The sequence below is a fragment of the Heptranchias perlo genome, chromosome 28, assembly GCF_035084215.1.
Source record: "Heptranchias perlo isolate sHepPer1 chromosome 28, sHepPer1.hap1, whole genome shotgun sequence".
NCBI classification, from domain to species: Eukaryota; Metazoa; Chordata; class Chondrichthyes; order Hexanchiformes; family Hexanchidae; genus Heptranchias; species Heptranchias perlo.
Window position 1 is genome coordinate 33,077,806 of NC_090352.1, and position 24,385 is coordinate 33,102,190.

The 24,385-nt window shown below is 39.9% G+C and overlaps 1 protein-coding gene across 5 annotated transcripts in view; it reads left to right on the forward strand.

Moving 5' to 3' along the window:
* The window catches only part of nf1a (neurofibromin 1a), a 276,274-nt gene that overhangs the window by 115,530 nt on the left and 136,359 nt on the right, over positions 1 to 24,385 (forward strand). For 2 of the 5 annotated variants that reach the window (XM_068008408.1, XM_068008404.1), the window contains 8 exons: positions 542 to 658; positions 826 to 1,007; positions 2,239 to 2,450; positions 6,549 to 6,584; positions 8,257 to 8,418; positions 9,951 to 10,054; positions 13,122 to 13,257; positions 22,113 to 22,178. In XM_068008408.1, coding sequence (XP_067864509.1) covers positions 542 to 658; positions 826 to 1,007; positions 2,239 to 2,450; positions 6,549 to 6,584; positions 8,257 to 8,418; positions 9,951 to 10,054; positions 13,122 to 13,257; positions 22,113 to 22,178 — 1,015 coding nt within the window. The remainder of the gene's footprint in view (positions 1 to 541; positions 659 to 825; positions 1,008 to 2,238; positions 2,451 to 6,548; positions 6,585 to 8,256; positions 8,419 to 9,950; positions 10,055 to 13,121; positions 13,258 to 22,112; positions 22,179 to 24,385) is intronic. The other 3 variants (XM_068008406.1, XM_068008405.1, XM_068008407.1) reach the window with 3 other exon arrangements.

Sequence of the window (24,385 nt, forward strand, 5' to 3'; positions counted from 1 at the left end):
CCCCCCCCCCCCCCCCCTGGCCCCCGGGCCACTAAACACAAGTTCAACTGAGTCTCTTATGCCTAAATTCTTCATACCCTCTCCATGCATTCTTTTGAAGATGAGGTGCTCAAAATTGTGTGCATTATTCCAACTGTGGTCATACGACTGCATGTTTGGGGGGGGTGGGGGGAGATTTTCTTTGCGTGCAATAAATAACAAAATGATAAACCAGTTTATAAAGAGCAGCTTAATGATTTCGTTATATGTAGTGCATAGAGTGAATCTCTTTTCCACCCCCAACCCCAGTTTAGGGAAACTTGTTTTGATTTATAGTCAAATGCCCAGGTGTGAGACCCAGTATTTTTAAGGTTTATTGACCTTTGCAATAACTTTGTGTGGAATAGAATTCCAATTTGCATTCCAACCTTAAATTTGTTTTTTTTGTTGGTGGTAAAATTTTTTACTTGACAATGCAAAAAGAAAAAGAACAATCTACATGAAGTGTACAAGAAAAACTCAAGTCAGTTTGTGCCTGTTTTTTTATGGATGTCTTCTCCAGAGACCTTGACCAGGCGAGCATGGAGGCGGTGGTGTCGTTGCTTGCTGGGTTACCTTTGCAGCCAGAAGAGGGGGATGGCGTGGAACTAATGGAGGCTAAATCACAGCTCTTCCTCAAGTAAGTCCAGTTCAGGACACTTGAGGTAACAAATCCAAGTGTTGGATGTGACGGTGACTTGAACTGTGCCCAAAAAAATCCTCAGCTGCCAGATATTTGTGCACTTTTTCAAAAAAAAATTTTTTTTTTAAATTTGTGATATTCAAATAAGTATTGCTCTCCCTTAGGTACTTTACGCTCTTCATGAATTTGCTAAATGACTGCAGTGAAGTGGAGGAGGAAACTGCACAAACAGGTGGACGAAAACGAGGGATGTCACGGCGCCTTGCGTCACTCAGGCACTGCACAGTTCTTGCCATGTCCAACCTCCTCAACGCAAATGTAGATAGTGGGCTTATGCATTCCATAGGTGAACAAAATGCCTTTTTATTTGTAATTACCTCAAAAGCAATCACTGTTTATGCAGATGTAATTTGCCATTTTTCATAGGCGATCAGAACGCAATTCTGCACAAATCCAGGCTTGGATGCAAATATTTGAATCAAATATAAATCAAGATACTATAGATTTAGTGTGTGTGTGTGTGTTGGTTCCCACCCACTATCTCCTGATACTGGTGATGCATAATGAGGTACGTTTGCATGAGCATCTGCCATCTTCCGGTGCCTGCCTTAAATGGCTATTCTTCACCTGTAAGTCTGGACTGAGCAGATGATGGTGTGTTTTAGCATCAAGGACATCAACCGAAGCCTCGCGTGCACATTTAAGCAAGGGTCATTAGATAGCGATTGGTTACTATTTCCCCTCCAACCACCTCAGATCAGCTAACACAGCACAGGTTTGGATCAAAACTCAGACCTTCCTGATAGCAAGACTGAATTCCACACAGGGCAGTCTTTTTTTTCACTAACTAGGCTATCGCAGCAACTTCTTCCTGAGTTTTCTTGTTTTTTTCAAATGCTAACATATCAAATCTATTCTTTCAACTGCAGCGTTAAGAGCAGCAGCAGCACAATTTACAGTTCCAGTAACTTGTTGCATAAAATATATTTTAGGTACTTTTTGCTTGAGTTCATCGTGCAGTAATAAATGCACGTTCGTAGAATTCCTGATCCAGGAGTTTTAGCAAACTAGTTATGTTATCACAACTGAATAATAATTAAGAGGGTAGAAAATAAAACACTTTATAAGAAAGAAAATGATGGTTCAAATTACTATTATTGGAAGATTGGAGATTCAGCAAATAAGACGACTTTGGTTTGAGTGCCCAGATTGCATCGGAATTAAGACTTTGTGTTCCCCTGCTGGCTATATTAATCAGAAATGAAATTGTGAAGTTGAAGTAAACCATCCGAAAGTATGATTTCAAGGTTGACAAATTTGGGTTTCTTAAGTGTGTGGTGAATTTTCTAAGACATGCTTGATCAGCATATTTTGTTTGTATTGGGTTGATGCTGGATTTCAGCAGTGTTGAGGTTCTGTGAATCCTGCTAATGTTTAGAAGAATTGCTTTTAGAAAATCCTTTTACAATGAATGCTCCTAGACACACACAAATTATGTTTTGAAGTTTAGTCTTGTTTTCCCCTCCCGACCAAAACCCTAATTGGATTTTTTTTTTTACCTGTTTTACTGAACTCAGGCTTGGGGTACCATAAAGATCTTCAAACAAGAGCTACATTCATGGAAGTGCTAACTAAAATTCTTCAACAGGGAACAGAGTTTGACACACTTGCAGAAACGGTACTGGCAGATCGGTTTGAAAGACTTGTGGAGTTGGTCACCATGATGGGAGATCAGGGAGAGCTGCCCATTGCAATGGCTCTTGCCAATGTTGTGCCTTGCTCACAGTGGGTAAGTGGATTCACTTTGGAAACATCACCTATATTAAGCGGGTGCTCAGAATGTTCATGATGCTTATTTTTTTATTTGGAGGAAGGGGATTGTTTAAAAGAGACTTTTTAGTGCTTGTGTTTCACTGCATTTTGCAAGGAGATACTGCTCTGGATACATGATTCTCATATTAAGATCCTTGTTTTCTGAGTGGTGAGTGGTACCTGAGAGAAGGAAGAAGTGACATATGCAAGATAACACACATTCTCCAACCCCCCCCCCCCCCCCCGAAATTGACCATTAGTAAACATTTAAATTATTTACACAGTTAAATGAGGGAAATTTTCATACTGCATCTTTTATTGTAAAAAGTTGCAGTACTCTAATTGCCAATCAATGTTTCCTGTGTTTTTTAACTTGAGACGCACCAAATATCTACATGATGCTTTCTGTTTTGCATCCTCCGCAAAATCGCAGCTCTGCTTGCAAGACTGATCTAAACTTCAAAAATGAATTTACTATTAAATGCATATAGTTAGACTGCCTTGTAGCATCTTCACTAATTAGCCAATTCAATTCATGGATGATGGATAAGAAGACCAAGGAAGGATTCATGTCCTGGCTACTTGTTTTTGTCACTTGTCTATTAAATGTTTTCAGTTCTAAACAATATTCACTATGAAACTGAAACACGGAGTCAGGATTCTGGTTGTATATTTTAGTGCCTATTTTCACTTCACCCCAATTGCGTAACTTTATTGATTGAATCCCGACCTGAACAGGTAGTGAAAAGTTCTTAGGAACTGGAATAATTTGTTGAAACTGAGAAAATTGTACTTATATTGTTCTCTCTAATGGTTTATTTCTATGCCATTAACAGTGAATTACTTTGAATATTTTGTCTGATTGCAAAATTGGTTAATATATTTACCCCACCACAAACCATTTCTAATAGTTATTACAGTGTTGGTAGTACTGGGATTGTCTCAGCGTGGGAGATTATTACCAGTGGGGTTCTGCAGGGGTCTGTTATGGGACTTCTTTTGTTTAACGTCTTCATAAATTATTAAGTGCAGTGGTTAATTTTGCAGATTATATAAAGCTAATGAAAGTGATAGACTCCAAAGCTGAACAGAATAAGCTACAGGAGGATTTGAATATACTTTGGAATTGGGCAGACAGGTGGCAGATGAAATTCAATGTAGAGAAATGCGAAGTGCTTCACGGGACAAAAAATCCAGGAAGAGACTATTGCACAATATTTTCTTTCCATTTACATATGGAAAATGAAAGGGATCTGGGGTCCTGATGGACAATGAATTGAAGTTATGGCAGCAGTCCTCGGTGGCAGTGAGTAAAGCAAATCAGATGTTGGGATGTATTAAAAGGTCCAGTGTTGAGCTGAAATAGTGGGGTAATCCTGCCACCTTACAAATCATTGGTGTGACCGTACTTAGAATACTGTGTACAGGTCTGGTCACCACAGTACAAAGATATTGCAGAAGAGGGCAACCAGAATGATTAAGGGGATGGAGGGATTGTATTATGAGGAGTGATGATGTAAATTGGGCATATTCTCACTGGGAAAGAGAAGGTTGAGGGGTTATATGACTGCTGTTTTTAGGATTCTAAAGGGACCAGATAATGTAGACCATGACAAGCTATTTCACCTTGTCCAGAACAGTAGAAGCAGAGGACGTGGCCTGCGCTTGAAGGGGCTAAATTCAGAACTAATCTTCGGAAGCATTATTTCAGTGAGCAATTGGTACATCTATGGCACAGACTCCCCAAGGAGATGATTTAGCACACAGTGTGGATTCATTCAAATGCAAGTTAGATGTATTTCTTTCAGAAAATAATATTTTAGGATACAGTGTATGAGTAATTTTGAGACATGACATATGGTAAGTGTAGCATGCTTGGGAGGAACAGATAACTTTGGACCTATGGTTCCTAAAACTTTGCACCATTGATGGGTTTTCCTCGCCTAGTGTCTGGGTTTGTTGTAGACTAATTGATAGAGACTGATTGCCATGGTTAGTCAACAACTCCATTATCGTGTTGAGCGACTACCAGGATGGCAGATGGCGAGCTAGATGGACCTTGGTCTTTCTTCGTTTAGCACTTGCTATGTTTGAAGCATTCATAACCAGTGAAATGAGGTAAGTGCTGTATCTGACTTTGCCTGTAGATGGCAGCGAAAGCTTAAAATTCTTGGGTTTTGATGCTTGACTACTATATTACACAGGTTAAGAGTTGATGATTTCTAGAATTGCAGTGTTATGATATACAAAGTTGTTTGGCTAACATTGTGGTGCTCCAATAAATAGTGCCATAGATTGGTCGGGGATTGGTGTACTTCGAACAGAGACGGTTAAGGGGAGATTTGATCGAGGTGTTCAAAATCATGAATGGTTTTTGATAGAATAACTAAGGAGAAACTGTTTCCAGGGGCAGAAGGGTCAGTAACCAGAGGACACAGATGTAAAGTGATTGGCAAAAGAGTCAGAGGTGACATGAGGAAACATTTTTTTAAGCAGCAAGTTGTAATGATCTGCAATGTACTGCCTGAAAGGGCGGTGGAAGTCGATTAAATAGTAACTTTCGAAAGGGAATTGGATAAATACTTGAAGAGAAAAAATTTACAGGGCTATGGGGAAAGTGCAGGGGAATGGGACTAACTGGATTGCTCTTTCGAAGAGCAGGCACGACGGGCCGAATGATGGCCTCCTGTGCTTTATCTACTATGATAGTCTGCAGTTGATTATCCCTCCTTACAAATCGGGCACATCGTCTTGAATCAGCCAGATCATTTGGGGCCAGGTGCCAAGCTGAGGCCCGGCACCACCGCAACAGGAAGGAAGGGAAGAAAATGGCCGAGTGCACTCTCTTGCATCTGGTTGCTTGCAAGTAGCATGGTAGAGACCCAGGAACAGCTTACCTGCCTGTCCCCTCGTCCAGAAAATTCGGTGCAATATGGGAGGACTATGGTGGTGGGTGAATGTAGAAAGTGAGGGAAAAGTTAAAATTGTCAGTTTACTTCAGTAAAATGAGGTTTTGCACTTCACAGAAGAAGGACGTCAAGTACTGCATGTACCTCCGTTGTAGTTTATTGCTACTTTTTGTTATGTACTTCTAATCAAAGTTAGTTGCACATGGGCTACAATAATAGTTCATAGCATCAAGAAGTGTTAGTCAGAAGACCAGAATTCTAATTTCATTCAATAAGATCTTACTACGGTAAGTATAGCCTTCAGTTTATTAATGTAGTTTAAAGTATATGGAAGAAATTTAGACATTGGGCAGAGGAATAAATGTGGGTTCTTGTTTTTGTTTCTCCATGTTTATTATTGGCTCATCCCTCGTGCGTCCCGTTTCCCCCTCCCCATTTTGCCTGTCTCCCCCACCGTGTTGCCTCTGAGTGTGGCCATGTCGTCTCTCCTCTCATCGCCGCCCCCACCACTGCCTTTGCATTTTTGTGTTGAACAATGAGAATTGTTTATAGTTTGTAAGATGCATATGTAACATCTGTTACCATACAAATGTCATTTAAAAAGATGATAAACCGCAATTCTCAGTTCATCACACGTGCAGATTAATCAGATATAACATTAAACCCAGGACAAAGTTGCATCTCCATTGCATTGTCATGCATGCACAAATATCAGAAGTAGATTGCATTTAAGTAGTCCAGGTAGCATTGTGGTGCTACAGAATGGTATGCCATGGAGTGGCATGGTGCTGGAAATTTGATTTCCCCATTACTTTATTCCCTCCTGTCCCCCCCCCCCCCCCCCCCGAGCCCCCAATCCCGCTCCCAAAATCAAGGCACGTTCTTAATTTACCCATTTCATTAGTAGCAAGGTGGAAGCAGAGGTCATGCACTTCCCCACAGGGAACTAAAAGTCAGAACACCTCGCAATTACCTAGTGACTTTCTGGTGAGTGATGGGATGCTGTCTTTCCTCTCCTCCCCTCCCAATCGGGGCAAGCTCCATGGAATTGGACTGCACGTGGCCTATTAAAAAGTTCCCAAAGTTGAGTTTTACAAATGGCAATTTCTTGAAAAGTACTGCATGGATGTAGCTCAAAAAAATGCAATTCTTCATTTTTACCACAGACTTCCATTGGGCCAGTCACAAATCTCAACCAACAGGTAGGAAAGCTTAAAATGTGCACACAAGCAAAATGCACTCTTGAACCAATTGCAGTAATTCTCCAACTGCTTTTTAGCAGAGAACGGTTTTCAATAGTCCTTTAGCCATTTCTTTTGTGGTGGTGATATGCTTATGGCAGCTTAATGTAGCTAAGGTCTGGGCAGCAGTTGTAAAAAGGTAGCATGACTTTGTTGGAGCTGAGCACTAGACCCGAACCTTGACTCTTGCACATTCTTGCCAGTAGAAAGCAGCAAAAAGTTGGGTTTGAAAAAAAATATTAACAGATGGGGTCTTGCTGATCTTTTTAAACCAAAGCAGTGTTAGTTTTAACAATCTTGTATAGTTCTGTTAATTTGTTGCATATTTTCTTCAATCTTCCATTGCTTGAATGATCTCCACTGCGAGGAAACAGGCTTTGTGTAATTACATTGCCCACAATTCTAAATAAGCTGACACAGTTTGGGAAAAAAAATTAAGACTAAGCATCCAGGTCTTCAGTCTGATCTATTGACTTCAAAGGGGCCTGTTATTCTTGATCTGGGTGGGTGGTCCTTTACAACGAAAATGCTCATTACCAAAACGTTGCTTCAAACATTGCTTCAATTATTGCCCCTTAAGAGGAAAGATTTCAACATGTAAAATTCTGAAAGCAGCCTTGGGAGATCCACCATGTCAAGGACTAGTAATCCAGAGACCGTTAGTTCAGATCTTACCTTGGCAGTTTTGGAATCTGAGTTCAGTTATAAAGAAAATTGGGAAATAAAGAACTGGTATCAGTAGAAATGACCATGAAGCTGTCAGATTATCGCTAAAAACCCAGCTGGTTCACTATGTCCTTTAGGGAAGGAAACCTGCCGTCCTTACCTGGTGTGGCCGACATGTGACTCCAGTCCCACACCAACATGGTTGATTCTTAACTGCCCTCTGAAGTGGCCGAGCAGGCCATACTCAGTTGTATCAATAAGGATTGGCAATAAGTGCCGGCCTTGCCAGCAATGCCCACATCCCGAGAATGAATAAAACTTCCAGACCTTGAAGGTGTGGGTGGGAGCTGAGCTGATGCTTTACAGGATTGTCTATGGCCAGCTGTTCCTTTAAATGGGCAGTGCCATCCTATGTTTCTGATGCCAACCCTGTCCCTGGGATACAGGTCAAAAGTTCAGCACCTATCTCTTGAACAATCCTCCAAGGGGAAGGGAGTAGTTCCCCCTCTTCTCTCCTTACAAAAGAGAGCACCATTACTGCCCTTGAATTTAGTTCCCTCATGTATTGAGCACAGTAACAAGACCCTATCCATTGCTGTTGTGTTAAGCATGAGACTTCTCCTGTAAGTTAGTTACTGTGTTCACTTTTGAAAATGCCACTATTTGTATTTCATTATATGTATTTATAGGAAAGTGACCCAAGTAGTCAAGTTGAAAAGATCTTCATGAAATGTTTCGATGTGCTACCCTGGTTGTGTAGAATTGAACCAAAAGCTTTGGGGGAAGGTTAAAAGTATCAGACAGGCAATGCTTTTTGAAAAGTCCTGTCTGAACCTAATTATTTGCTGCTTCTCACTGGCATTATGCATTAACCCTGCACTGTTCTTTCTAGTTCTTTATGCAACCTCTCCAATAACTTGTTGCAGTTCTCTAATTGATGTCAAGGTGTTTGTTTTTTTTCCCCCAGGATGAGCTTGCTCGTGTGTTGGTGACGTTATTTGACTCGCGTCATCTTCTCTATCAGCTGCTTTGGAACATGTTCTCTAAGGAGGTGGAGCTAGCAGATTCCATGCAGACTCTCTTTAGAGGCAACAGCCTTGCGAGTAAAATAATGACTTTCTGTTTTAAGGTAAAGCTGCGACACATTTGTGCTTGTAAGAGCTTTTGAGATTCGTAAAATGTAATCCGTTTTTGTTTCAGTGGTTGGGTAACTCATTTAGTTCTATCTAACTATCTGCAAGTATTAATATGTATCGATCACAATTGATCATGCACACATTTTCTTTCCTGAAAAAGAAAGTATTCAAGAAACCCCGTCCTTTCTCTGGTTTCGCCTGAGGCACCAGGCATTTACAAGCCTATCTATAGAGAAGCATCCCCAGTAACTGAAAATACCTTCTAATTGACCCCAGGATCTGCACAAGCAGTTACTCGAAAATTGACCCCATGATATGGTACAGCACTTGGACCTTGTGTTTTTAAAAGACGCAAGTTACATAAGCGCCATCTCAGCAGCAGAATAATGCATCTTGTGTGTTACACGGTGTAATGCTCCTGTCTTTATAAAACGGCATATGCTCGTACCACAAGCTATGTCTCGGGAGACCTGTTGATATTTGCAATATGATTGGGGTGCGTCCCTTTGAAGTTGCTTCTGAAGCACAGTTTCTATATGGCGGAGAAAACAATGGTAGCAAATGCAAGACCCTGTTTCTGATCGAGTTAATAACTGGGGAAATGTCTTGATCCTTTTGTAGACAATCAGTTGTTGAATCCTTGTTGTTTATTCAGGAATTCATAAACTTCAGTTTTATTAAAAAAAAATACTTTTCCTATTAAGTTGCAGAGCAAAATTAAAACAACTACTTGTTCCAAGTGAGTTCAGATTTGTATTCAGCCAAAGGATGTGTTTGATATGCAGCCATTTGTCTAGCGAGATCTTAGCTGGGATTATCCGCTTCTATGCTTGCCAGCCCATGTTTTCCTGTCCATTAAAATCAATTGGCTGAGAATTGTGGCCTGACAAATGCAGAAGCGGGATATCCTATCCATTAGCTTGTCATAGGGTGAACGATTCCACTTAGCCTTTTAAGATTTGCTTTAATTTATTTGTACCTGTTATTAAATTGAAATTTGTGTACATTAATGAAGCCTTTCCATTTTTAAAAAAAGGTGTTGAATCTTAACAGATTGATTGGGTGCCATACTTAATTGGCATGCCCCCAATGGACAGTTAGAGTACTAGTTTGTTGTCACTAACTGAGGGAAATTTATGTTAATTGGGGGTTGAATAGACCCCATGGTTACCTTAGAAAAGTTAGAAGGCAGTAATCTAATGGACCATAAAAATAAATTGTAAGATGAAGTGATATTTGTCTCCAGAGATCAGGCTACAGCTTTGACATTGTTCCCTTATTTATAATACAGGCTGCTTTAAATTGAAATCTCATTCTGTTTATGTGCTGGCATAACTGGTGTGACTGGCAACCATGACGGTTTCATGCCTATAATGTGCTACTGTTCACAGCAAAAGAGCCACAGCTTTGATAGTGCTCGTTTATTGACGAGACTTTAATTGGATCCCTGGGAAAGTTTACATCTAGGATATGGTTTTTATAATTGCCTCTGCATTGCAAAATACCCTTTTCTTGCTGCTTTCAGGTCTATGGTGCTACATACCTGCAGAAGCTGCTTGAGCCATTGCTAAAAACAGTGCTTAAGGACCCTGAGAAACAGCACCTCAGCTTTGAAGTTGATCCGACCAGGTAGAACTGTCTTTCAGGAACTTTTGTCAATGATCTGGTTTGTGAGGATGTTCAAATGAGAGAATATTATTTATCTATTTTATCGCAAAGAGAAAATAACTATCTAGAACTAATAATTGTGCAATATCAGCAAAGGGATTCTGTGTTCCCATTACTTGAAGGAACTGTCCTGCCGAGTGATTATTCACCCACCCCCTGCCCACCTTCTGTTAGGCAAGGGTATTAAGGGGTACGGAACCAAGGCGGGTAGGTGGAGTTAAGATACAGATTGACGATGACATAATTGAATGGCGGAACAGGCTCGAGGGGCTGAATGGCCTACTTTTTTTACGTTCCCAGGAAGGAGTCACCATCTCAATATTAAATATAGTGACCTCTTGCTGCAGTAGGGCTCAATCTGTAGAAATTCAGAGGGTGGTATTGAGCTTTCTCTATCATGAAACTAGGTGCTAAACTCCCAGCTCGATATGCATTAAGGCTGTTCAGAGTTATCCCAGTTGTACTGAGGCACTTTTGAATTAATGCTGGTGTAAAAAAAACTGCAGTTATGCTTTACGCTGGTACTGATCTGGAAACCTTGTTCTGGATAGATTGAACAACGGGTTGGTGACTAGGTTGTGGCCAATATTGGGAACAATCTAAACTTTCATGTGCAGTAAAACCAGGACCATTGAACTGAATAGCTTGGAGACATGCAGTGCCTATCACATGGTAATGGTCATGACAGTCTCATTACTGAATTTGTCCCTGACCTTCGATGATGCTGCTGGAATCAGTCACTTAAAGGCGTACCCTGTGTTTTTAAAAATACAACTGTGCGTTGGTGATGGCCTACTTTAACACAGCATTAAAACATAACAGGACCGCTCCTTAAAAATAATCCATTTTGTTAACCTTTTTGAATGTTGATTCCTGGGTTGTGTGGCATTAACTGATGAGCTTGGGCAGTAAGGCTGTTACACTGGTTTTAGCACTGCTGGGTTAGAGCAGGGAAATCAGACAGGTGTTCCTGCTCCTAATTGCTTTCCAATGACCTATGCTGGAAGGTGTGGGTGTTGGGTAAGGACAGGATCAGGCTCAAGTTTGATCCACATTCTCTTCCTCTCTGCGTGTGGGGAATTGTAGATGTGTACTTTTACCTGTCCTTTTTGTGGTATGGAAGATTGGGCCACCAATGTGATTACCGCCATGCAGTCAATATAACTTGGTTAAAAATGGAAGTTAAAAGGTGGGGGTCGGGGGTGGGAAAGGCTATAGATCAGTGTAGTTTTTTTGTCTGATGTAGAGTGCCACTGGTGCTAATGTTTTGCAGATCGGTCTGTCTGGAGCACTGACATTCATACTGCTGTCACCATCTGCCTGTTGCCCTGTAACATGAGTCATTGGAGTGGTGCCAACTATGACTGGGACTTGAATTGGTGGATGGGACAGTTCAAGGGCAACGTAAAGCTATCTTTTACCTAGTGGAAGATGTAGAACTAGTTATTTGAAAAGTAGATGTGTATACAATGCTTAAAGGAGAAGGAAAGCCTTGCAGGAGAGCACTTTCAGCATGAAGCTCTCCTGCTAGGTTTTCCTTCTTTTAAGCAATGCAAAAGCAATTGAGTGTGAACAGATCTAAAGTGGTGGTTACAGGTTTATAGTTTAGGCCCTCAATAGAGTCTTAATAAATCTATATTTTGTAGTGCATTGATCAATATACTAACATGAGTATTATGGGTTATATTACTTGCACTTGTACCCATGATTCTTGACATTGAGTTTCTGATCTCGAAGAGTATTGCAGAATAGAACCTGGGAGCTTTCTTGACGAGAAAAATTAAGGGCTATTTACCCAGCTGTCCGAGGCCTTGGTTTCAATTTTCTTCCGTGGCTACTGACTCTCACTGTAATACATGTAGTTCCACAGGTTCTGGCTGTTCCCTGGTGCCTTGCCTAAGTGGCTATTCTTCACGTGAGCTTTGGCAGCCTGTTTTGACCTTGTAAACCATCGTAGCTAAGCCCAATTCTGTCTTCACCTGGCATCCAAGAATGTGCTTTGTAGTAGAGGTTACTGGTTAGTGACCAGGGACAAGAACTTGGCATGATCCTCATTTTCTTTCCTCTCCATCCTTGGCTCAGGAACACACAGGCTAATTATTACAGCCTACTGTTGTCCCAGCTAAGATAAATTAATTCATAGGCCTGAGATTAAACCGTTGATATTCCTGGTCAACATAGCTCAATACGACACTAAGCACTGGGGCCTTCCAATGTTAGTCAGTTTATGCCTGCTCTTTCAGCTAAACAATGGTCCATAGAGCAAGTGAAGGACTAAATATGTGGGGGATGAAAAGGTTTTTCCATAAGTCGCTATCCTGTGTGGCTTTCCATAAGTCGCTATGGGGAATCACAGCCAAATGAAGTCTTCAGATCAAACAGGGTTTGAGCATGCGGGATAATTGGATCAAGGTGGAGGAAGGGGCAGGAAGCTGGGAAACTACCTTTGGTGGAGGAGTGAATGGAGACAGCAAGAAACCACTTTGGGGTGGGGAGGAAGAAGAATTTGTGACTGTCACCTGGGGGTGAGGACAATGTATTGGCTCTGAATTTTGAACCTTTTATAGGTCCTAATTTCCCTGAATTTGAAGAAGCCTCGATGAGGTTCCTTTTTTTAAAAAAACAGTTCAGAGGTATGCCTTACCTGTACTGGCGCCGAAATGAACAGGGCCCTGATTTCAATTTTCTGCATAGACCTAAAGTCCTCCAGATTGATATTGTTTCCGCTTGCACTGGAGATGAGACAATATGGTGTTGGCTAACGTTAGCTCCCTTAGTATTGAAAGCCCCCATCATAGTGGCACCTGCAGATTTAACACGTGTGGCAGGTAAATGTGGATACTTAAAAATGAAACCAGCCACCGAGAGCAGTTGACATAGTGGTTGGAATGCAGTGACTCACCTACTGATTTCAGTACATAATAGATGAACATAATAGTGTAAAGCTTAGTTTTAACATTGTGTGTGTTTTGTGTGGTTTTTTTATAAGCATACAAGTAAGAATGATGATGTGACTACCGTTCTGCAGGTTAGAATCCACGGAAAGCCTGGATGAAAATCAACGGAATCTACTGCAAATGACGGAGAGATTTTTCCATGCAATTATTAATTCCTCATCTGAGTTTCCCCCACAGCTGCGAAGTGTCTGCCATTGCTTGTATCAGGTATGCCGGCTTGGGGTAATGGGAATTGCAAGGAGGCAAAGGGAGCTTACAAAGTTGATAACTGGTGACGGGAACCAGTGTTGGGAAATTAGGTCGAGGTTTTTGTGGGTCATTGAATTAGAAACTGTTGGGTCCTGGGATAAATTCTTATGAAGGGAGAATGGAATGGGGTTTGTTTCTGTTTTTTTAAAAAAAAAACATTGGAGTGATTGCAGCAAATTTGAAGTGCAACTGTTTTGTCACTGAGCTGTATTGTTAAGTGTTCAAATTTCTTTATAGGACAAGTGATTCTCACTGCAGCTACAGTTTGCTTTACCCTTTAAACCTGCTGTTAGCTGATTACTTCTAAGATGGACTTATTATACTGGACACTGACACAGAGAACAATATCACTTTGTGTCAGCTTATCTGGGCTGAGCTTCAAAGCAGGAAAGGATCATATTCAATGATTTGAATTTTTAAAAATAATGCTAGGTGTTACACTTCCTTAAGTATTTACTTTGGATACTAGGAACTTCTTGTGGCGTTTCCCATGATCAGTTGATGAATAAGTTTTTTTTTTAACATCACCAAATGGTGAATAAGTTGGGAGAAAGACATAAGAATCTTGCTGCATAGAGCCAGAGTCTGCAACTATATCGTGATAGTTGACGTAGCCAAATTGAATTGGAATATGTTGACCTAGTAATTTGCCTATTAATGGTAAATGTTAACACAAAAGCATGATGAAAAATTGTGACAACAAGAAGTAAGGCTTGTGGACAAGAAGTGTGCACCTACGCAAGATTTTTTTCTATCGTGGAACACGTTTAATGCATCTACACATGAAGACAACTGCTATTTCTACGCTTCATATTGCACCAGCTCTCTAGCTCAAGTAAAAAGGCACTGAAGAATAGAAATGAAAGCAACACAACAAACACTGAAAGACAAAGGTTTTACCATGAAGGAGAAGGGACCCAAAGGGGAGGTGGGCGGAGCTGAAGGGTATTGAAGATCTGTTGTGAAGTTTGGTTTAATATTCCCGTAATATATTAAGGCCACAGTTGCTAGGAAAGCCTCGATCTGCCTTCAAAATGAGGAAATTACAATTACAGTTTCATTTTTTAACACAGGCGCTCATTTTACTTTTCATTATTTCGGTTCTCATTTATTATTCCTTATTTTAGAGCTAACTTGTTTAAGTTGCTAGGTTTTCCATTATCTGAGTTAACGTTTGTGTGCTATGAGGGTAAGAGATCATATATAGTCTTCCCATGTTAGTTTCATCAGTTAAGAATGATCTTGGTGGTAGGCCACTTCAAACAGGAATTAAGTCCTAAGTCCACTGTTGCATTTAAACAATATTTTTCTTCAATTTTCTCTTGTGCTGCGATATTATTTTATTACACTGTTAGCTCCTTAGTGCCTCACCCAAGGGGCCATCTTGTGAGCAGGCTGTCAACTTTTGAGGGATTCACATGCAAGCCAGATCCTGTCCTAATCTAAGGTCCACCCATGTGCACTTTTCAACTGGGGTCACAGTATAATGTTTGAGTGGGAACATTGACTTGATACCTTCCTTCCTCTCCTCCCCTGAGGTCTGAGGTCAGTTGTGGCATCTACAAAGCTCTCCCAATTTACATTATCTAACTTTTCACATACCAGTGATTCTCCTGGTCTATGTGGATCACACTGAGCCATGGAAGGTGCCCTGTTCGCTACTTTTTTTGTGGCAGTTCTGCAGACCCAAATAAGTGAGCACAAAGCACTCCGACCAAATAGAAGTGAACTAGCTGGTGAAATGATTACAGTAATTAAAGAAGCATGTGCCATTAAATTGCCTTCACCATTGGGGTTTTAATGCTTTTTAAGTACCAAGTTATTTTTAACCAAATTCAGGGACCTTTGTTGGAATTTTTGATCCACTGTTGCGCAGTAATTCGTAGCAGTTTTTAAATGAGTTTAATTTCTGCATTTTCTAAACCTCTGCTCAGCTTCTGCAGATTCCTGCAGCAAATGTATCTTGCAAAGAGAAAACTTAGGGACAAACCCTGGTTTAGTGGACTGCTGAGTGCCACCGGAAGGAATATCTGTCTCCACAGAGTGCACCTGGAAGATATCACGTGATTTCTTCTACTAGTGCAATAAAGATCTGGGGAGATGCCGCATAATTTTGCTTTCTCCTTGTTAACTAGATCATCTTTTCCCCATAATTTCTTTTGCATGTCCTGCTGGAGGACTGACACCAGTTTGTTCCAATCAGATGAATCACTGAAATATTTCAGTTCACTGTATAGAAGTGCAAAGTCGTCACATTATTTTTGGTTCAACAATCCTAATGACCCAAATATATGTTTGTTTCAATTTGGGTAAACACACTTGCTGTGCTCTAAATGACTCCCATGGGACTGTTTTGGTCATGGTATAGGAAGTTTCAAATAAAAATAATATGCAGTGGTTTCTGTTGTCAATCCTGAGTTGTATCTAAAGGTTTGCTGAATTTTTCTACATCAATATTCAGTTTATTCACTTAAAAAGAATTGACCATGACCTTGCTGTAGTTTTCCAGACTTTTAGTGCCTTTCCAATACCTGCTTATCTCCTGCTGTATGTTTGCATAATGCCAAGTTAGAAAATAGCAACTTGGTCACAAGATGCAGATCTTTGTACAAAACCTATAAGAAAAGGTGCTTATCTGTTAAGTTTATCCTTTTGTCTTGCTAAACACCTTAACATCCATTATTATGCTTTTCTCTCTATTATAGTCTTGTCTAACATAAAAATAAGTCCTTGACTGCACATACAAAACCAAATATACTATTCATTTAGGTTTTTAAAAAAAACATGATCTGCTGTGTTGTGGGTGTTTAATTGTTAGTGTTTTATAGGGTGGGGTTGGACCAGCATGTGCCTTTGGTGGGTTCACTTACAATAACTGTTGCAGTTGGTTCCAAAACTGAAATGAGGATGTTACTTAAATCATTTTGTCAGTTATTGACCATAGAATGGGAGTGTAAAGAAAAATCTTGTTGCCTTAAGAGGATGGCTGTAAATACTGTAATATGTGGATAAGTGTGAATTCTGAGGACGTCATTTTATGCTATATGTTGATTATCATAAGCTACAATAATGGTCAATGTGGCATTATAAGTTCACTTAATGTATCTTTTCAGATCCATTTCCCATGCCCCTATTCATTTTGTTTTAAATGTAATTTATTTATCTTTTTGGATTACTAAAAAAAACCCTTCAATATTCAGTGTAGAGATCTACTGAAGATAACATGAGAAACCATACGTATATTGGGAATTTTTCCGTCAGTGATTTTTGTTTTTGCATGGTCATGTAAAACAAGCATGCTGCTGATTGAATCCGATTTGGAGATTGTATCTTTATTGTTGTTTTTTAAAAAAAATCAAGTTATAAAGAATTTTTATAAGCCTGGGAGAGTGTTTAACTAGTGTACAGTTAACGAGTTGCCTAATAGAACATTCAGTGTGACTGACTTTATTCAGATCACTTGTTGCATCGAACACATTCGAAATATCAGTGAGAGATTGGGGAAAAGCTGAAGTAAATAACTTTCTTTTATAAGTTATCTTGATGCTATTAATGAAAAGAAAATATTTAAATCAAGTGTCGGCTGTTCCCTATCTGGCAGTGAAGTTTTTTTAGGAAAGGGTATTATAGCTAGAAGTTTGACTACTTATTTTGCAATGGCCAATATTTTCTACAGAATGTCATCTTCGCTTCTTTGCCACAATATAGTGAAAAAGGAAATCCTTTCTTCACTTAATTATAATGACTCCAATGCAGTTTTATTCAAACAAAAGCAAAATATTGCGGATGCTGGAAATCTGAAATAAAAACAGAAAATACTGGAAACACTCAACGTGTCAGGCAGCATCTGTGGAGAGAGAAACCAGAGTTAACGTTTCAGATCGATGACCTTTCATCAGTTCTGATGAAAAGTCATCGACCTGAAACATTAACTCTGGTTTCTCTCGCCACAGATGCTGCCTGACCTGCTGAGTATTGCTAGCACTTCCTGTTTTTATTTCAGATTTACTTAAGTTCCTTGAGCATTAACACCAAGCAGAAAGTAAGTATTTTTAAATGGAACACAATTTTCTTCCAAAGAAAGACTGAAGGGGACATAAGTTAAATGTGTGATGTCCCAACTGCTTGTATCTCGTTAAAGCAGCTAACTTCATGCCTCAATATTATTCATAATTCAAGGTGGCAACTTGAATTACACATCCTCTGCTGAACTAATCCAGCTGCGCACTTAACTCGGAGTTGTCCTAGCCCAGCAGTGTAACGTAATAACAATCTACTCTCTAGGCTGGGGTGATAACCTACAAGTCACAAAGTAGTAAGTGAATTATAGGCAGCCTTACAGTGGAGTTATTTATTGTATCGCACTGTTAGGCAGGACATAAAAATTAATTCAAGATTTTAACTCAAAAGCAAAAATAAGCAAGTGTTTTAATCGCAAGAGAAATGGATTAAAAATATCTGGTGATATTATACCGATGGACACATTTATTTCTCTACACACTTTTTTTTCTTTTTCATTCTCGGGATGTGGATGTTGCTGGCATGATTGGTGTTGGTTGCCTTTCCTTGCTCTTGAGAGGGTAGTGGTGGGCCACTTTCTTGAACTGCTGCAGATAATGTTGATATGACTGAGTGAGTGGCTTGCTCGGCAACTTCAGAAGGCAGTTAAGAGTCAACCTCATTGGTGTGGGTCTACAGACACATGGGCCAGACCGGGTAAGGACAGTAGGTTTCCTTCCCTAAAGGGCATTGCTGAATCAGTTGGGTTTTTAACGGCAATCCAACTGCTTCATGGTCACTGCATTCACACTGTAATCTCAATATTTGCAATGAAAGTGCCCTCTGTGTGTACTGTAAAACTGGTAAGTCCACCAGCATTCAAACCAGAAAGGGGACATTTCCAAGCAAATTTTACCAGAATGCAATATAAAATTTTTTTGATAAGTACATATAAAATCATGTTTGCAATACTCATTTCTGCCTTGTTGACCAGTGGACACAGTCTATCACTATTTACCTTGTAATAACCTTTCATAATCTTGACGACCTCGGGTCCAATGAAAAAAGCTGTGACTTCTCAAGTCTCTACTCGTTACTGTAACCTGTTACCCTGATAAACATCCCAGTGAATCTACACTCTACCTTTTCCATTACTTCTATATTCTTCCTATGATTGGGTGTCCAAAACTGTACACTGTCCCAACTGTGGCCTAAAATATTGTACAAGCTCAACATTACCTCCTTGCTTTTGTATTCTGTCTGTACATTAAAAAGTCAAGAATTTTGATGCTGTTTATTCTGACCTGCCCTGACAGTTGGTGTTATGGTTCCTCTGCAAGGGCCTCCTTTCCTTTTTTTCTTTCTCCTCCTCCCCCACCCCCAAACCAGTACTACTTTGCTATGTTTCTAAGATGTGTGGAGAATGCGGATTGATGGAAGATTGCCTACTTATCGGGGTCATCTTTATTCTACAAATGAAATGCATCATTCATGCTCCATGATCTCGTCCATCTTCTTCTGCAGAGGTCTAGTTTTGGGAGAGTGCTTCCCTAGTTTCAGTTTACCTTTAAATCAGAATGAATTGGGACAGTAACGGAATTCCTGGGGTGTTATCTGAGGCGGAGTAGGAGGCCATGGCAGCACTATGTATTTTACGATTATGATGTGGTTGTCTTCTAATTCTATCAAACTCTATGGTGTGTGGAGGGTGCATATCATTTGAAGAACGATGGAGACCCTACAAGGTATGTAATCTACCTGCATCAAATGTTGTGTACTGACTGATGCTGTTTGCAGAAAATTCTCAAGTCCCAGAAAGCTTATATTCAAATGATGGAATAACCTGGTCCAAATCTTGCTCTCTATTCCTCTTTCCATTACACTTTTTCAGCTTGCTACATTTATTTCTTGTAACTGTGGCTTTTCACTGGCTCTGCCCACTTTTTGCCAAGTTTTTTGTGCTTCTGTTCAACTATAAAGGAGTTTTTCCACATTCACTAGTGATGGTGAAACAGTTCTACAACCTTACAAAGTAGGTTCACAAGTGCTGAGGAGCGTAACTGTGTCCCGCCTCCAATTGCGTAACTGGCTTTCTTGCTTAAAGTGTCAAGGCGTTGTGGGGGATGGACAAAATGAGTGCAAAGGTAGATATTGGAGAGAGAAGGGGAAGAAAAGGGAGCAAGAATACAGGAAAGTGGGAACAGCCTGGAAAAGGTATCTGAACAAAACACTTGTTCATTTTGATGGAGGTAAAGAGGAGTAGAAATGTTGAAGACCGAAGGGCAGTGGTCGTGGTGAGAACTTTTGAGGCTAATTCTGCAGCACTGTTGCAGACAACAGAGGGAAAAAGCTTCTATGAGTTGTGCTACCTTTTGAATTCGGGTCCCAGAGATGAAAAGACAGTGTTCGAATACACTTTATGCCACCCAGTTTTGAACAACCTGTCATTTCTGCACTCTTCACTTCTATCAGAAGACAGTATCATTTCTTGGGCTGTAGTCTCGGTTGTTTTTCACTTGACTCAGTCCATACTGTGTATCTGATGGTAAATTCTCCTGGTTTACTAATGTTTTTGGTAATCGGATCAAAACTTTCAGGACCCATTCAAAGTTTTTTAAAAAAACAATAATTTTAATTGCTGTTAGGTAAGCATCTTTTAACCTGGCTGGCTCCCCCCTTCCTGCAAAAACCAACATAATCCTTTGTTTCTTCAGGACACTGAGACTTGACTAGACTTATGTGTCTGATGCATTAAGATATTATATAGCAGCTGAAGTCAATATAGCTGCAGTATGGGTTACAGGCAGTGTCTTGCTAATACCGCATTCCAAGAACAATTAATCTCTTGCCCAGGAGAGAACAGTAAAAATGTGTTGATAATTGCGGACAAACGTGACTGCACTCTCGTGAAGATTTACATGAACTCGAGGTAGGTTTAGTAGAGTACCCGGGAGGTCCATATGTGCCCATTTTGAATGGAATTTGAGGTTGCTCTGGAGTTGCACTTGATGTGTGAACAAGCCCTACTGGGGAGGAAGGGGGTTGGGGTGGGGAGGGGGAATCACACTGCTTCTCTCCAGTTAAATTGTGCCTGACTCTGGATTTAAACTGCAACTTATACTGCAGAAACTGCTTTGCAGTGGTATTAAAGTTGCAGCATAAACACACCCTGAGTCCAGAGAGAATGTGTTGATTTTAAGGATGATCCCGCGTCACAAAACCGTTCTCCACAATCGTGAGCTTTTAAAGACAGTTGAGTTGTCTGGAGGAGCAATCAAATGGAATTCTCAAAAGGGCAGAAGGGAAAGAAAACTTGGCAGGTGAGTGACATTTCAGAATGTGCTAATGCAGCTGCTTACAGGGTGACATTGGCAGAAGCCTGGGAGTGGGTTACCTTTCCTCTCTTTAGGTTGGTGTGTGGTGGTGAATGAGGAGGAACTTTCTAGGTGGCAGAGATAAACTTTCTTTTGGAATGAAAAAGAGTTGCAACTTTTTTTTTTGAAAAGTCGGACAGATTTTATTTGCTTTCAAATGCAGCTGGGTAAAGTGGATGGAAGTTGATGTTTAATTTGTCATTAATCTGCCATTTGTTAAATATGGAACAACATGGTGCTTGAAGCTGTTGGAAGTAAGGATAGCTTTTCTTCATCAAATGTACCGTGCCACTATGCAATTGTCGAAGGATAATCTCTGTACTCCTTGGTCCTGTATAACTGCTGCTGTTCAAAGTTTCGTTCAATAATCCTGCATGCTACTAACTAGAAAGCTTGTTGATCCTTGTTTGCTTTGTTACCAACGCATGCCTCTATTTAAGGTGTTTGGGATAGCAAAACCAAATGTATTTTGGGGAATGGGACTTTCCTTCTTGCCCTTGATCAAAATGTATAGTTTATGTATGTTCTCCAGGAGGGTGACAGTGTTCACATTAACAAGCAAAAGGAATGTCACAATAGATTTAAAATAATTAAGTTATCTCTGATAGTAAATGTCTCTATACTTGTAATGCAGAATAACTTCAGTCCTGTATGGTTTTGTCCTTCCTGGAAATCCAACTGCCTGGATGAAGGTTTAAAAAGCCTTCATTATTGCTTTTTCAGTCTTTGTCTTGATCAAGTTTTTGCCAGATTATTGTGGGTTGATTTAGTTTGATGCTCTTGCTCAGAGGAAGAGGGACATAGATGATTGACATATTATGCATCCTGTTGCATTGATCCATCACAACATTGTGATATCTCCATTCACATATTAGCAATGTGATGTCCCGATTCACAAATGTTAGCAGTGGCCAAGCCCTGGGCTTTGCTTTCCAACCGTAAATTTTCACCAATATCCTATAATATGCTGTTTACAGGGAAAAGCACTTTGTGACAATCATAATGCATTGATGTATACACAACTGAAGCATTAATGATGTAATCCTAATTTATTTTGGTCATGGAACAAAGCTGGAAAAAAATATTCTGTTGAGTATCTAGCCAGAAATAGTAGACTGATTGAAAGCAGTTGTATCTGTGTTTATACCTTATGAAAAAATGACTTGATATGGAAAAAAAACTGCACATTTCTCTCTGGGCAAAGTAAGATTTTTCTTAAGTGAAGGTTTAAGAATAATTGCCGTATTGCATCCTTGGCTGAAAACCCAAACTATTGTACCAAATTAGTTTTCATTTGCCCTTTTATATTTTTAATTAAAATTGAGAGTTTAATATTCATTGTATTTTTTTTCTTGTGCAGTTGTATGTAGAAGCCAACAATGTGTTTTTGTTGTGTGAAGTTGGTACTGTGACTTGTTTGTGCTCATCTCTGTTCTGTAGGCTACTTGCCACTCTCTACTGACTAAATCTACAGTAAAAGAAAAAAAGGAAAACATGAAAAAATCAGTAAGTTCAGTGACCTTTTTTGCAATTTTGTATCACCCTTTCTTTCAAAGCAAATTCTTAAAACCTTGTGCTTTTTTTTTCTAAAAACCACTTTGCCTTCAGCCTTTTTGATCTTCACTTTGGAATCATTCTACTAATTCTGGCAAAAAAAATAGCTTTCATTCCAATTAACCCTATTATTTTTTAATTTAGATTCTAGATCTTTGTACAAGTATAACTTGGGTTTCAAGCAGTGGGTTGAATTGATATTCTGGTTTAAAATGTGCTGCCTGGGACTTGCCACTCTTGTATAGTATATTTTAAAGCTCGAATTGTTTAAGGCTTAAAAATATGAGATATGAGCAGTGTTTCACAGTTCATTCCATCCTACTTGGAACTTTGATTAACTCGATGGTTGCATGTAAGGTTAATGTTAGATTGCTGTCAGCGAGTTGCATTAATTCAAGCAATAGGGTTTTGAATGTCTTAAGCTGGACGGGCAATTTAGGACATCATTCGATCCTTCTGACTGAATTACAGCTTTGAGCTCATTGAAAACTAGCTGGTGTGCATAATGTAAATCCCCTGGACAAAAACCTCCTGACTGGTCGCACTGATAAAGTTGGGGGAAGAATTCTAGCCTGGGGCAGTGATCCTGTTTCTGAATGACTTCGCCGGTGTGGATGGTGATCTGGGAGCTAAAGATGTGTGATCATGTGCAAGGGATTGTGGTACTCCCAAGTTGTACAGGATTTTAAAGCGTATATGGATTTTGATTTTTCTTTTTGCCCATCTGAGCTAGTCTTTTGGCATCTCAGACGACCTGCAGCTCGCACTTTTTTTGGACAAACGTGCAACTATGTTGCCTACATCCTTTTAGAATTCTTGTACCAGCCAATGATTCTAATTAAATTGGCAAAAAACATAATTGAATCATTGCATGCACAGTAATCTGAAGAATCCAAAAAAGCTTTTTTGGTTGGCTGTTCTCAAAAGATATATACTTAAAGTTCCTTGGTACAGCTTTGAAGTGGTGCAGATGAAATAGCATGTTCTTGTATCTGTCAAAAACTTGGATGTCTGCTCACAATGACTAACACCACTGCTTTGTATAAATCCTATACGGATTCCACCAATGGCAGCTAACCTTTCAGTTATCTGTAATGCATAAATTAGGTGCACTTCATTTAGCTTTTCAATGTGCATGTGCTGCTTCGGTGTTACCATGGACCAGTCAGCATAACATCATTACAATTGTCCAGTTAATGTTGATCTTTCAGCCACAATTAACCTGTAGTTTTAGATAATGGGGACTAGTCTCAGAGCATATCTGGAAATTATATTACTTGGCTTATTGTGACAGAATATAGTGCCAAAATTTTGACACTTCAAGCCAGATGGAAAGCAGTTGTGTTCAGCTGGCAGGACCACCAGTGTTCACACAAATGCAGTTAGATACATAATGTTGCACGCAGTGCTATATTTGTGGTCAAAACTATTGTGAAATGTTAGGTGGGGGTTGTGGTGGTGGTACATGCATCAGTTAATCAGGACAAACTGACAATATATCAGTTGCAAATATTTTTGGTATAACTATTTCCTTTTCTTGAAAAGTGCTTCACAGAAGAGATTGGAATATTGCTTCATAGTTCTACAGCAGATGGATTTTTTTTTAAGGTGATGTAAGTGTGGTTTGCTGAACCAGAGCTGGGAGCAAAAGGCAGGAGGGTGTAGCATTTGACTAACAAATGTCACAATCTGAGTATTAATGTGAAGTGGTGGCAACAGCTTTGAAGGGTTCTTAGAATCGTAGAAAGTTACAGCACAGAAGGAGGCCATTTGGCCCATCATGTCCGTGCCGGCCGAAAAAGAACTGTCCAGCTTAATCCCACTTTCCAGCACTTGGTCTGTAGCTCTGTAGGTTACGGCACTTCAAATGCACATCCAAGTACTTTTCAAATGAGTTGAGGGTTTCTACCTCTACCACCCTTTCAGGCAGTGAGTTCCACATCCCCACCACCCTCTAGGTGAAAAAATTTGGCCTCAGCTCCCCTCTAATCCTTCTACCAATTACTTTAAATCTATGCCTCCTGGTCACTGACCCCTCTGCTAAGGGAAATGGGTCCTCCCTATCCACTCCATCTAGTCCTGTCATAATTTTATATACCGAAATGAAATCTCCCCTCCGTCTCCTTTGTTCCAAAGAAAACAACAGCAGCCTATCCAGT